This window comes from Centropristis striata, chromosome 7, assembly GCF_030273125.1.
Source record: "Centropristis striata isolate RG_2023a ecotype Rhode Island chromosome 7, C.striata_1.0, whole genome shotgun sequence".
Taxonomy (NCBI): domain Eukaryota; kingdom Metazoa; phylum Chordata; class Actinopteri; order Perciformes; family Serranidae; genus Centropristis; species Centropristis striata.
The window spans coordinates 15,122,816-15,138,644 of record NC_081523.1 but is presented as its reverse complement, the minus strand read 5'-3'; the positions used below and the strand labels follow the sequence as shown (position 1 = coordinate 15,138,644).

Below are 15,829 nucleotides of genomic sequence, written 5' to 3'. Positions count from 1 at the left end.
TTGCTTACTTACTTGCTTTCGTACTTACTTGCTTGCTTATTTACTTGCTTAATTACTTACCTACTTGCTTGCTTACATACTTCCTTGCTTACTTACTTGCTTGCTTACCTACTTGCTTGCTTACTTGATTGCTTAGTTGCTTACATACTTGCTTGCTTGCTTACTTGCTTACATACTTGCTTGCTTACTTGCTTGTTTACTTGCTTTCTTACTTACTTACTTGCTTGCTTACTTACTTACTTGCTTGCTTTCTCGCTTGCTTGCTTCCTTGCTTGCTAGCCAGGCTGCTTGCAATAGTCATGTTGTTGACACTAAAACAAATCAGGGCTACAAGAAAACCAGGACCAGGTAATATTACTTACTAGTCTAACAGCAAGAAAACCAGCCCCGGCATTTCTCTCGCAGCGTTTTATTTTCAGTGAAGCTCTCTAAAAGCCAGTCTGAGATTTGTCCAATGGCCCGTTGCTCTGTCACTCTGTCTTTTTCTAAGTCTCTTCTTAGCCTTTTTCTTACAATGTCTTCTTTGGTCTTTCTCAGTATGAACACCAGAATTTTTTGTGTCAGCACATGCACAGAATGGAGGGCTAGCACATTGTGAGGAGATATTAACTGAATTAGACTGATTGGATTAGAATTGCTGACTCACCCTTAACATGTTTTGGGAATTAATAAGCAAAGTGAAAGAATGTCTTGCAGGTATAATGTAATATGTGCAGAAAACCCTTCACTTAATTAAAGTGGAATAAAAGTGGACACAAAATGAAGCAAAGGTACTGATTTGCCACACTCAACTAAGAATTGCGCAATAGCAGAAGTTAGGTATAAATGTTGTTTAATCAATAGCCATTATTGACAGTAGCCTTAAAGAGCGCTCAGGGCCGGAGTCCATACAGGTTGGGGTCTCTTGAAGCATTCAGATAGTCAGAGTTAGTGACTGTTAGTGGGTTTCTGTTTCTTTTCCGATGGCTGCTGCTGAATCAGACTCCAAATCTCTTTTCTCTCTGGACTCCTACCATGTCTCTGAGGAGCTCGGCTTCATCCTCCCTGATCCTCTGGTAGGTGGAAACCTCTATGGATTAGTTTCTTTCTCGAACCTTTTACAGCTTTTACATTTTACCTTAAATACAAGCAGTCACACGGAAATATTTAGCTTACTGGAAAATTGAACTCATGTTAAATGTAAATAGTGCCCACAGTTCAGCAGTTATAAAACAGTGAACTTGTGACTAGTGGTATTGCCTGAGATCAATTGACCGAGGGAAGGGGAAGTTTGGCATTGTTCCTGTTGCTTTATGTAATGAACTTTATCAGCAGAGTGTGTTTACAAAATCACATTTTGGCACGGTAACTGTGCACGTAGCGAAATGCAAGTTTAGGCAGGGATTTTAAGGTAAGCAACCTTAAACCTTAAAATAAGAACACCTTTCATCAGGGGTCATCAACTATATTTGTCAAAGGGCCAGACTTTTTCTAAACACACTGTGTTACATGCTCCAACACACAACATGGGAAATCCATAATGATAACTAGATACCGCTCAGACTTCGGCCAAGGAGGCAGTTCACTTAGGAGTGATGGATAAAAAGTGTGATTACGGAAACGTCATTGAATTAATATGCTAAATACCAGAACACGAATCCTTATGTTGATGATTGCTGCCTTACATCATTCCATACTTGGGGCCCTCACATCTGTGCACTGCTCTGTTTCATTCTCATTTGTCATGGTGATCAACATTCTCTTAACTTGACTTTTCAAAGGAAGAGCTTCCACTTTTCTACCAGCCATGGATGGATATTGCTCTGCAAGTCCCAGAGCTTGTGCACTCTCATGAGTTGCGCTCCCACATTAACAAGGTAAGTGGGGGTAATAATCTATGGAAGGGACAATTCACTCTGTTTATGGAGCCATAGTTCAGTCAGGGTTGCTGCTCCATATGTTCAGATGCCGCTGCTGAGCAGCCAGTTTCTGCAGAAACACCGGGAGTTACGACTGGCCCACCTGGCCCTCAGCGTGATGACCATGGGCTACGTCTGGCAGGAGGGAGAGAACAACACAGTGGAGGTAATCTCTGTTTTTCTTTATGTCATACAGACCTTTTCCTTCCCTATCTCCCTGCCTGATTTAAATTGTTCACAATCTACACTTATATGATTGAACTATAAACTATGAATGACTTTCCATCTTCACTAACCTTCCTCTAAGATGCTGCCACAGAGCCTGGCGGTCCCATACTGGGAGGTGTCACAGCGCTTAGGACTTCCTCCAATTCTCACCCATGCAGATGCAGTGCTGGCTAACTGGAGGAAGAAAGATCCAGAGGGGTAAGGCCTGTTATCTCATGTACAGTCAGGGAAAAAATATTAGACCACCCTTGTTTTCTTCATTTTCTTGTTCATTTTAATTCCTGGTACAACTAAAGGTACATTTGTTATGGACATAATATAACACAATATAATGATAACAACAAAAATGGCTCATAAGATTTTAATTTAAGAGCTGATATCTAGCCATTTAACATGGTTTTTCTTGATGATAACCAAAATCATTATCAAGAAAATCATGGAACTCTTAACTCTTAACTCTTATGAGCTATTTTTGTTGTTATCATTATATTTGTCCAAACAAATGTACCTTTAGTTCCAGGCATTAAAATGAACAAGAAAGAAAACAAGAGTGGTCTAATGATTTTTCCATGACTGTATGTGGTTCAGTTGCATCTTGAACAGATATAAATCTGTTCTCTTTCTCTTTCCATGTTCAACATTTTGTCTCCTGTGCCAGACCTTTTGACATGAAGTAAGTATGTGTTCTATAGCATCCCCCACACATAATAATATTCTGATGTGTGCAAAGGTTATTGTTTTCCATTCACCATGCAGGAACCTGGAGCTGCTGGTCACCTTGCCAGGTGGAGACAGCGTGCGAGGTTTCTTTATGGTTACTCTGCTGGTGGAGCTGGCAGCAGTCCCTGCACTGAGGGTGAATATACAGATCCAAAAATAAGTCAATTCATACAATAAAAAAACAGGGATTAATAACTACCTGCATTTGCAGAACATTCCCACTGTGATCAATGGTGTCAGGAGCGGAGACAGCGAGGCTGTAGCCAGAGCTCTGGAGGACACCAGTCAGTCTTTACAGGACATGACTGATGCACTCAAACTGATGCACGGTAATCACTGTTAAAATATCTGAATATCAGTGTTAATTTCTTGTTGATTTGTATTTTAATTTATGTCATTTTTCTTAAGCGTATGTGGAACCTTCGGTCTTCTACGGCATTATGAGGATCTATCTGTCTGGGTACAGGAATTCCTCTTTATTTGATTGATTAGTAAATAATTTGTAAAGTGAACCATGTTTTTGATACGTGTATGTGTGTTTGCGCCCACATGCATAGCTGGAAAGACAACCCCTGTATGCCAAATGGATTGGTTTATGAAGGGGTCCAGGTGGAGCCGATGGAGTATTCAGGTGGGAGCGCTGCACAGAGCAGCCTGCTGCACTGCTTTGATGAACTTCTGGGGGTCAAACACGAAGCAAAAAGTGGTAAGATGACTGTTTTCTATTTGATTGATTAAAACAGTGCCAGAGATTTGACTTACAATGATGATACTGCCGCTTAGGTGCCTTTCTAACCCGCATGAGGAACTACATGCTACCTGCACACAAGCAGCTGATCCAGGACATCTCGATGCAACCCTCGCTCAAGAGTTTTGTCCAGCAGAAGGCCAGCGAACGGCTGAACCAGGCCTTTGAGCACTGTGTCACAAAATTGTTGACTTTGCGCAACTACCACATCAATGTAGTCAGCCGCTACATCACTGTACCTGCTGCCCGTGCCAGGCAACTTCGAAACCAGAGCCAGGACTCAGGCGGGGAGGTGATCAGCAGAGCACCCACAGCGTTAGAGGAGAGGGGCACCGGGGGCTCTGGCATCATGTCCTTCCTTAAGACTGTGCGGGACAAAACAAAAGACGCCTTGCTGCATGAGACAAGCAAAGAAATGAAGCACCACAGCTGATGTGAGTTGTGAAAACTGAGGATATACAGCAGACTGTCAACTACATAACAAAACGCAGGCTTATCATATCATGAAGAAATAACTTTCTCAGTACTTGTGCACATACATTTGGGTATCTCAGACAATCCACAAATTGTGATAACCCACCAAGTTCTTTGTGGGATTTCTGGGTTGTCACAGTCAGAATTGGCTCCCCATCCTATGTTAAATACATACACACGTTTGCCCATAAAGTTGGAATCATTTTGTTTTCAGACACAATCCTCTGTTAATTGTGGTTTCATTTTCATTGTGATCTGTTTAGAAGAGATTGATTAATACAGATTTGAGAAGATATACACGTTATCTGTCAAAAATAAATCACATTGTCACAATCATTTCATGAAAAGAGGTAAAAAAAAAAAGTATTCCAACTTTATATGCGACCGTGTATAAGGATACCACCTCCCTCCTAAACATTACCTGAGAACTGCCAAGGCAAAGCATATTTTTCTGGGCTTTTTCGCGAGGTGGACTTAAAAATACAGGAAATAAAACAAAGCGTTTCATACAGAAGGTGAATCCAGGTATATTCAAACAGCCAATATGAGAAAAATATTGTGTTTTTGATTATTAAAGCATTTTAACATGTTCAAGTAGAAACCAAGAATGCAACCTGAAAATTATCATAATGCCACCTTTAACACACTAATTTAAATGTCATTAAACTGATGCCTTGTGGCAGAATGAGAGTCAGAGGCCTCCATCGCTCGTCTTTCATGTAGCTTTGTGTCTGTAAATGAACCTCAGTTTAATAGACATGAGTGATATCCGTCATTCAGTCCAAACCATAATTCAAAACATTGCTGTTACTTTCCCTGAAATTCAACCACTAATTCCATCTTCAATGTGGACTGGAATGCAAAAAAAAACATGCATCATATCTGCTCCAGACCCACGTATCTAGAGGACATTTGGACATTAGACAAGAGAAGTCATTGCTAAACCCACTTACTATTTGGAAAGTGAATTTGAGTTTCAGTTATAATGCAGTTTAGAAATATAAAGAAGGTTTGACTTCTGAAGATGTAGCAACGGTTATTTTAACGTCTCTGTTTTACCCACTATGTTACTGGTTTAAAAGTAGGAATAATAATTGAGAGAAGCTGTCAAAAATGATAATGTGAAAAAAATCAAATACTGCAATACCTTGTGAAACCATGGTAGGGCACTAAAGGGTCGCATTATAATTCACATCAAAATATTTCACAAGGTTTGCCTTTCAAAAAGCTAAAACAGTGGGCAATACCTGCAGGCATGCAGGCCACTGATTTAGCCTTGTCACAAACAAAACGCACCTGATGAAATAATGTATTCATCATTAATAATAGTAATTTGAAGAGGTGTGAAAAGCACAACCTGCCTGACACACTAAAGTATCGACAGGCTGGAACCTGACCTTTCTCAGAAAATAATAAGCCTTTGTTGCGTCTTTACAGCGAACTGTGTCCTCACAATGGGGTTGTCATGTCAAAGTACAATGCACAATGCAGTGCAGAGATGCATCACTTATCAGAGTGGTTACCTCAGCACTCCTGCCACCCTCCTCCAGCCCACATCCAGCCCTCACATGCCCCGCTATACTTCCTGGACGAAGAGTGTGGAAAACCCAGAGCAATGAAGGGATGGATTGTGCCATGAATGGCTCACGCTGTGTAATCTTCACCTTTGCTGGCACGTCTCCATCGGTGTTTCATTACAATAACAGCCCTGCAAGATCAGATAAGGCAGACGATGTGGCAATTAGACATGACAATTCCCCCCAACCTGAGCGATCTATTTTATCTTGCCCTCTTTCTTCTCACATGCTGGGTAGCAGGGAAGACAATGGAAGAGCAAATGAGAAAGAAAACAATTACACATGAAGCCTGGCGAGATTTTAGTGTGATTGATGTTAAAGGTTTTTGGAGTGTGTGTATGAAGACGGATGTTTTAAGCTGTTTTATTGTGATTGATGTACAGCAAACACATTAAAAAGTGTAGTCACTGGGTGTGTAGTCTGTTAATGCTTTCACAAATCATTCACTCAGACATATTTCACAACCTGAGGAACTGTTTGTCGGAAGACCCGAGGTGAGGAGGTGAAAGGTGAACAGAAACTCTTCAGGGATGGAGAGAGTTGGGTGGCGGGGAGGACAAATAGTGTGTTCACATGTCACGGTGATCTGATTAGAGCCTTCTTCCACAGCCAAAGCAAATAATCCCCTTCCTTATTGCCTGACTGAGGAGGACTCCCTGACAACCCGGCAGTAAACACAGGCCATCTCTAAGGATGTCTTCATTGTGTAGTCGGGGCTGGGCCTGCACAGCCGCCGAAGTTTCACCTCGTATCACAACAGTGGCTGGTTTCAGTGGAAGGACATGACACACAAATGCATGCAAAAACCTGCTTGTTTTGTACTGACACTGCCGTGAGATGTTTTGAGAAAATAAAAGAGTATAAGGTGTCTGTTATTATTACATACAGTAGTAATGTTTTTGGCTTAAAGGTGCAATGTGTTATATGTGACCGGATGCTCCCAAACAGGGATGTTGTTTCAGCGAAGGTATGCCAATATATGCCTATACTTTCTTTAAAAATCAACACAAATACACCATTTATCACAGCCACAAACTGTAAAAATGTAAAGGATTGTAAGATTCTTAAAATTCCAACTTAACTATCGTCAAACTTTTTAATTTCTTTGAACAAATCTGTTGGACCTGTTGTCATTAGTAGAGGTGTAAATCATACATACGATATTTGCAGATATCACACAATCTGCTGCGGTTTGATTCAGGGGTCTGCGATCGATATGAGACGATATCATATGCCCATTTAACACAACATGTTACATTTATATCTACTCACAAAAAAAACTAACATATGATTTTACCATTTTATTTCTGAGCTATTCCAGATATTTAACCCTCCAGTTATGTTATTTTTTTTCCAGTCATGTAAGTTTCTCAGAAACAGCAATAATGTGTAACTATCCAAAAGTGTCAGAACCCAAAAAATCTCAAAAAACATTGTTCATATTTCATTATTAACTCCATTACGAACCATCTCAATCAATATTAATGGTGTTCTTTACCTCTCACAGATCAGGGTTCAATGTAGCCTGGCTAACACCAGACTAATCTCAAATGAGATGTAGTCTGGGAACCAGCCGTTCATTTCTCCGTAGAGGAGGTGTGGTTTACGAACCTCCGGAGCCGTTTATTGGGCGCTTAGAATGTCTATCAAAAGCGTCTGTAGGTAGCTCTTAGCCAATCATATCAGTTATACCAGATGATGTAGTAGAGAGACAGAAATGGATGTTTGTCGTGTGTGTGTCTGTGAGAGAGTGTTGCTTGCTGCGTTGCTTCTCCAGTTCTCGCTTTCTGCAAGATTTATTTTCACGCTTTATTCCCCCTCATGTCATTCAGCCACACACATCCACTGATTTTATGGGCAATAAACAAGCTGCTGCGGGTCTCTCGGCGGCTCCGCTGTCCCCCGGCTCGTAGCCAGATCACCGGCGCTACCGGTGATCTCTCTACGAGCCGGGGGACAGCAGAGCCGCCGAGAGACCTTTTGCCTTTCAACTTTCGCTCTAAACTATTTAAAACACCATCTACAGCTAAAGAGAGTTTCGCGTCTGCAGCAGCCATGTTGGATCCGTAAAAAAACTACAAGCTTCCAAGTGCCGAGTAGTACGCGTCATCGTCTTTCCGTCCCTCCCCGCTCTGTGATTGGATCCCTAAAACAGGGCTAAGAAAGCTTCCTGGTTGCCAGACTGGATGGAGGTTCGAAATTAAATTCGAGCGCGCAAGGCAGTATGGGTATACCCAGGCTAGGTTCAATGAGGATAATTCACTCATTTTACATTAAAAAAAATGCATGTTAAAACTTTGTTTTAGGTATATTGGAAAGATCTACACATAAAATACAATGGTTTTACATGAGATTGAGTTTTTTTGAAAATTTTATTTAACATTTTTCAATTATTACTTTAAGGGAGTGAATTGATAAATTAACACGACTCACCTCTTCTGTTCAGGGTCAGATTGATCTGAACAGTATCTATGTAAAATAAACATGCAAATATGTGAAATGAATAATTTTCATTTTATATGTTGATCACACTTATTAAGCCAAGCATTAGAAGTTTCATCCCGAGAAAATACTTTTGACAATTTTTTATTTTTATTTTTAAACTTTGAAATGTGTCAATTTGACCCACAACATAACAGGAAACTTAAAAAAACCCCAAATCCATTATTTTTTAATACAAAGAATAAAAATAGTCCTTCCGTTCACAATATAAGTTGCAACGTTGCATTTAAGTGCAAATTTTTTCATGGGTTAACTTAAAGAGCCTGTGACGATATTTTGACTTTGAACATAGTCCATTCCCAAGACAGGTTCTATCTGTGTACCTAGTTTACTTCACAAAACAAAACTGGGAGATTGTCAAAATAAAAGTTAAAAGACTGAGATATGCATTGGTGTTTGGGCATTGCAGCAATGCAATTGGATCGTTAACGGTGAATCGATATATGAATCTATATCGATTTATTGTTAGACCCCTAGAACCCAATGTTAGATGTTTCTTATAGACCCTCTTTCCATTTAGCAGTAACATGTGGTCTGAGTGATCCGAACACAAGTGGACACGTCTAAATACAGATGAAAACACTGTCAGGACACATTGAGGACGGGTATGTGACTCTTGTCCACATTAGGGACCAACTACTCAACTGCCGCCCCCCTGCCCGAGCTGAAGTACGTACTCATTCACGCGACAATGGCGTCATAAAAGCAAAAGTTGCAGGTAAACAAACAACAGAAGACCAAAAACACAGAAGATGGACATTCGTGGATTATTAAGTATGCCGGAAACCTGCTGCCTGATCTCAATTTGGGCCGAAGAGTCAGTGCACTTGTGTTCGGATCACTCAGATTGGATGCTGCTGCTAAATGGAAACAGGGTCTTAATCTAAAAGAAACGTTAACAGTTCTGCATCCAACCTCACCTCTTTACGCACCAAGAACTCTCTCCAGCTGTGGAAAGCCACAACATGTTTACACTTGTTTTGCTTCTTTTGATATCACTTCTTTTCCTTGCAGCCAAATGTAGTTTCTTGCTGGGAGGGGGTGGTTGGATGCTTGCAAGAGCCTCAGCCATCTTTGTGTTTACTGTGCCACTAACTTAGGGCTTTTCCCCTTAACTTGATGGACAAGTCCTCGCGGCAGCTCTACTTCTTTGTCCTGTCAGGTTAGACTGGACACTAAAGGGACTCACTACTACATCTCGAGGAACAAGTGGTATTCAAAGACTGGACAGGCTGGGGCTTACTGGTCAGCATGCTCTTTTCAGTATTTGTCCCTCAGCTTAGTACATAGAAATCTTCTACATCTTCTTCACATTCTGTCGATAATGACCTACTCACCTCGGATAATGAACACATTGCATTCTCAAATGTTCCAAAGAAATAGACTAATGTATTGAGTACAAACCCTCCAAGCAACTGCTATCAAGAATCAGCTCAGCTACCTAAATAAGTGATTTTCCTCACGGCAAAGGGCATCTGGAGTCACTCTGGTGTTCCTGAAATCTCCTCAAACATCCATATTCCATCTATCAGAGACGACAGGATTACAGGCGTGGGTTCTCTTTTTGGTTAGACAATCGGATATCTGTGCCTTGGTGGTTAACCACAGGATATCCTGGATTCTGTTATTTCAAAATTGAATTTATGATGCTGCTGCTCACCTCGAGCCAAGCAAAGCCAGGACCTTTTCTCACCCTGGGAGCGAGCAGCCACGATGGCAGCAGCTAGGGATTGATTGTCTTTGGCGTGCACATGATGGGTGTAGTCGGGAACTCTGGGCCGTGTGTGCAGTACAGTAGGTGACTCTGGGCGTTTTACCACTTTCTACTCATCTGGACATCACTATCTTTGTCAAACATCTATGTCCACACACCCAGGGGTCAGATACGTCTTCATTATTCAGCTACTGATATGTTTGAACACACCCTCAGTTAAATCTGAGCTTCATATAAACTGATGGAGTGTCTGTTATCGCATTTCTTCCACACCCAATGTTCAAAATCTGTCTTAAAGAGGATAATTAAAGGGGGACTCAACCTGTGTTCAAGTGAATAATAGAGACAAGAATTATTGAGTGAGAGCGCTGAAGCTGCAAGGGCTGCAAGGGCTGCAAGGGCAATCTCACAGCATCAATGTAACATTCCACTTAAAAGCTTGTTTTTGCAGGCTCGGATTGTAATTATTAGTGTCAGACAACATAATGGAATAGAACCTACAGGAAAAAATGTTTTCCTTACCTTCTGTTTTTGTGTGTTGTCAAGCGCCCCTCAAGGTGAAGTCTCTCATCTGAAAAGTCAATATCGGGGAAAGCAACAGGTCCAGCTCTGCTCTGCTGGTTCACTGCCTGTTGCCCCACTCTCACCTCAATGTGTGGGATCTTTTCATCCATTTACTCAGGATCAAATAGATACAGGCCACCGTCAAATTCAAAAGCCTTGTCTACGTTGTTGAAATCATGTAAATATTCAGCCATGACAAGCCCAGGCCCGCTCTCTCGCTTTCATTATCAAATAGCCAAAAAACATTTTTTTTAAATAAATCTTTCAGATAACAGCTATGTTTTCTGTACTTCTACACAACGTTTTCTTCCAGCAACAAGTCACCTTTCACAAGATTTCACAATGTCGTCAAACACTTAACAATCTGAACCTGTTTGAGGCAAAAACCAGCACTTACGTGGACGTTATATTACACTGGTGGTGAACAATTGCAATTTAATCACTCTTTATTAATACAAGACCGATTTAAAAAATATTTGATGCCATTCATTTACAAACAACACAAAACAAAGCCATGGTTGGAGAATACAAAAGTTCCCCTTTAATTTAAATCTAAAACAAAGGCGTACATTTTTTTTCCCAAACATTTTCTGGTGAATTTTTATGCACCAGTTTGTGGAAATGTCATGGCACTTCATCTTTCTGTTTTATAGCAGATTGCAGGTGTTGCTTGTGAGGTTGCATACTGCCACCATCTACAGAGGAGTCTTTGAGTTACTTTCTAGCAGTTTGTCGTAATAGTCCTCTGCTACTTCATGTTAGTGTTTCTAAGAACTCTCCCAATGCCATGATCACCTCCAAACTGGTGAATCATCCTTCCTATAAATCCCCCATACTGAAGAGGCCCTCTGAACACAAGACAAGCCATTCACTGTGGTGCAGGTTTTCAGACTTCATTTTTTTACCTGCTTGTCACCGACAACACATCAAGATCATCTTTCACCAACCCTGTCTTTCAAATCCTTTTCCTTGTTGTTTTTAAAACCCCAGCTCACTTGTGCGGTCTGTTAGGGCAGGTTAGAGGCTTTTGATGTAGTCATCTTACAGCAACTTTATCACTTCCTCCCCACTGACTCGACTGAAACGGCAGGCCCACATGAAAAAAGGAGGAAAAAAAAGCTGTCATGTGTACAGCCAGCTTGAAGGGCTGCTTTTTCAGGTGTGGAATTGCTGTTGTTGCCAGTGTTGACGGTCCAGCCCAGATGACGTCACTGACTTGACAGGAAACAGACGTCACACTGCAGCCTTTATTCTTCCAGGGAAAAACGTTGACATTTTGGCCCCTGGTGATCAAGATACTGCATCATGCTGCTTTGTACTGGATAGATATCCTTTTGGCTTTGCATCTGGGGGATTGTAAGGATCCATCCTTGTTTCACTTGATAAACATGGGAGATTGTCTACAAGTGTTTAAATTACTTTATTGTGCCAGTTTTACTGAGTTACCTGTGATGCTTTCTGAGCCTAAAGCCATGCCATCATGGTATAATATTTATCATGTTTATAATTTCAGTGTGGCATGTTAACATTTACTTAATAGCACTAAGCACAAAGTAGAGATGAGGCTGATGTAAATGTACTAGGTTTTGCAGGTATTTGGTCAAAAAATGTACAAATTGTAAAATTCAGATAGAAAATAAGCTATAATTCAGTTGTGAATGTCTGAACTAAATTTCAATATTTGTCAAGAGACTCAAAACAACAAATGTGAACATCATGGTGGCGCTAGAGGAAAAGTCAGAGGAGCATCAAAGTCATTAGGATAGATTGCCAGGGGACTATGACTTTCTGTAGAAAATGTCCAATAGTCCAAAAGGTTTTTTATTTATTTTTATTTTTAACATATTTCAGTATGGACCAAATTGAACCAATAATAGCCCAGGCTCCATCTACCAGGCTGTCAGGAAGCTAAAAAAAAACAAATAATACTGACTGTCTTTGCACACCTATGTAAAAAATCTGCTAATATTGACTGTTAGAAAGTTGTAAGTGCGTTGCACTATAACATTTTAACTTATATATAACTTTGCTGCTATTTCAACACTTTGACCTCCGATTCTCTTCTCTTATTTATTTATTTTAAATGTCTTCATCTATTGTGCACTTTATTTATTGTCCACTTTATTGTTAGAATAAGTTTGTCTCTATTTTTCCTCTGCTGTGCACTTTACTTTACTGTTTACTTTAAGTGCTATAAATGTCTTGTCTTGTGTTCACTGTGGGATAGTAAGAAACATCATTTCGATTCCTTTGTATGCCTGCCACATGTGAAGAAATTGACAATAAAGCTGATTTTGACTTTGAACACTACCAGCCATGTTTTTGTTTGCTAGAAAATTAATTGAATACTAAAAAGAAAAGTTCTCTCTCTTCTGAGGACATCATTTTTTGCTTGTTTTTTTGTACATCTCTTAGTTTAAGATGGCCGTGGACATTCTTTTTTCTGAGTTAAAAAACTACAGGGTTGAAATACTGCCCTTCCAAGCACTTGTACAATAGTGACCTCCAGCAGAGCTGACTTAGTCTGTCCCCATTCCACTCATGTTTGAGTGAAAAATTTGGCCTTTTTGAAATAAATGCACTTGTGCAGCAGAATATTGTGTTTTTCTCTTTCATATAAACTGTGAAATCAGCCATGACAAGGGTAATTAAACACAGAATTGTGGCCACTACAAACTGTAACCCAAGAGATCTGCATCATGATGGATCCACCAGTGCATACTTAATTTTGTCATGGACTCATTTTTACCCAAACCATTATCTTTTCCTAAACCTAACCAAGTAGTTCTGTGTCACAACATTAAACAGAACATGTTGTTTTTATTGTCACTGGCAAACCTATTAGGAAAGTGGATGCTGGACTCAACTCAATATTTTGTTCCTACAAGGTTTGTTTTTGGAATTTAAGCTGTAACAGATACTTTTATTAACACAAATGCCTTGATGTGCTGAAAGAATAGGAGCAGCATATTATTTTGAAAGCTTCTACTGTATGATTTCCTGTGTGCTGTGGGTCCCTCTAATTGAACTGTAGCCTAAGTGTTATTAGAGCAGGAAGACTCACAGTGACCAAAATGCCCTTACGATTCAGTTAGACGTGCTGAATGGTTTCCCAAGAGACCTCAACCACACATTTTAAATCAGATTTTGATGGCAGCTAGAAGAATACATGACATTCAGATGGCTTTCCTCACAGGATTAGCAGAAGCCCACACACGTCACAGCCTTTTGTCTTAAAGGTTAACACAACTTTGAGCTGTGTGACAGGGAATACAGCTCAACCTCTCACCACTGCTGACTCACTACTGGCCCGGCCAGGTGCAAAACAGACAACTGCGCAATCCCACACACACACTCCCACATACATGCAAATGCACTTAAATACGCAGACACACGCCATGCCCAAATGAGCACACATGCATGCACGTGCAGAAGCGTCACCTCGTTGCCTCTGACCTGCAGACAGATACCTCGTGTGTGGTGTGTGTGTGTGTTTACTCCCACTTTCCCCCACTTGGCTTTCCTCTCATGCCACATAGCTATTGTCCTCCTCCCTCTTGCTCCGCTGATTGACTTCCTCTTCCTCTGAGTTGTCGCTAATGTCACCTTCCCTGCTGGCGCCCACACGCTCATGTTATCAACAGCTTCTCATCCGGGTTACAAAAATACAGGAAGTTCCCCGGGGGTCTCCTACGTGGAAAAGAAATGTCCATCTCTCCCTGTCACACACTCACGTGTATCCCAAGCTACGTACAGACACACTGTTCTTCAGGGTTAGATTACACAGTAGGTGTTCGAAGATAATACCAGTAACCCCGGGAACTGGAGATAATATCTGCACTGGGATGTTCACACCTCCATATTCAACACAAACATAGACTCGAGCTTTGCCACAGGTTGAATGACAAGCCAAATCCGTGACAGAAATGAAACACAGATTTGGCAGGTCGGATTTCACTGATTAATAATAAAGGCTTCCAAGCAGTGAAAAGAAAAGTGCTGTAATTCACAATAAAATTGTTTTATGGCAGTTAATCAACAGGCAGTAGAGAAAGGTCTTTCTTCCCAAACCCTGCTGCACTTCAGTCATGGACACTCTGTACTGCAATTTTTGGACACACAGACCAGTTTGCTTTTTCTGCATGGGATAAAGCTCATTAATCCACATTGGCGATGGCTTACTTATGTAAGGAAAAAAAAAGGGGGCTTCCTTTGGAGTGCAGCTACCGAGAGATGGAATGAAAATCCTGCAATGGTCGTCTAATCCCAAACTTCCCAGTAAAAACATTCCACTTCCTCCCAGGCGAGATCCGGACTTGTTCGCATGCAGAGCTGAGGCAGGCAGAGGGTGGGCTGCTTCGACCGGGGGACAAGCTGGAGACAGACGGGGTCAGGCAGATGGGAGGAGCGGTCAGGTGCAATTTACAGGCCTGGGGGGAACCACAGACATGAGGAGTTGGACATGAAGAAGTATGAACTAATTAGTTCAGTTTATGTCAGTGGAAGAATATTTTCTAATTGGTCGAAACCGAGATGAAAGTTCAAGTCTTTTTTTTAAAAGAGTAACAAAACATCAGGCAAAGTAGTCATAAGTTTTATACAGTACTAGTGCAGTGCCCGTAGGAAGTATGTATTTGTACATTACATGCCACACTACAACGTCTGCAACTCCATTAAACACTTACTTTTCATAAGGTACGCACACCATCCAGCACATACACATTGAACATTGATATTCGCTGGAAACTATTAGAATATTATTGGGAAATCGAACCTTGTAGCACACTTTAAAACTCCGAAAGATAGGAAGGCTAAATAGGCTTACAGATGAGATGAGTCAGGCGTGGAAATCCAGAGCGAATTGGGTTACTGACCAGGTGTAGGCCTATCACACAACGGGGCGGAGCTCCCCTAAAAGGCGTCTGATCAGACACTTCCTACGTAAAAAATTACACTTTGAAAAATTAATTAAAAAATCTTAAAAATCGAGGATGCACACCTTCGTGCCATGCGCAAGCCTCATACAAAATCTTCATTCTGACTAACGGTCAGCGAGATATGCCCATGACACACACACATACACACACACACACACACACACACACACACACACACACACACACATACACATACACACACACACACACACACACACACACACACATATACACATACACATACACATACACACACACACACACACACACACACACACAGATGCTTAAAGATAGATGTATGCATTATTATATTGGTCAATAGTTCTGGCATGTTCTTTCATTTTAATGATATTGCCTACAGCAACAGAAATCCTCAATTTTCTGCCCAAACTTTATGATTGATGGCCCACCACAAACAATCACACAACACCTATCTTCTCTGACTGTGTCTACTAACAGCGCTACTC

General features: G+C 40.9%; 1 protein-coding gene across 1 annotated transcript; it reads left to right on the top strand.

The window, feature by feature from the left end:
• Window positions 1-849: 849 nt before the first annotated feature.
• ido1 (indoleamine 2,3-dioxygenase 1) lies at window positions 850-6,055 on the top strand. The gene is made up of 10 exons (XM_059337190.1): window positions 850-1,055; window positions 1,761-1,856; window positions 1,945-2,064; window positions 2,206-2,324; window positions 2,785-2,799; window positions 2,883-2,982; window positions 3,058-3,175; window positions 3,255-3,306; window positions 3,404-3,552; window positions 3,630-6,055. Exons 1-10 carry the CDS (start codon window positions 963-965, stop codon window positions 4,025-4,027), a joined length of 1,260 nt encoding a protein of 419 aa, XP_059193173.1. The 5' UTR covers window positions 850-962; the 3' UTR covers window positions 4,028-6,055.
• The last annotated feature ends 9,774 nt before the right edge of the window (window positions 6,056-15,829 follow it).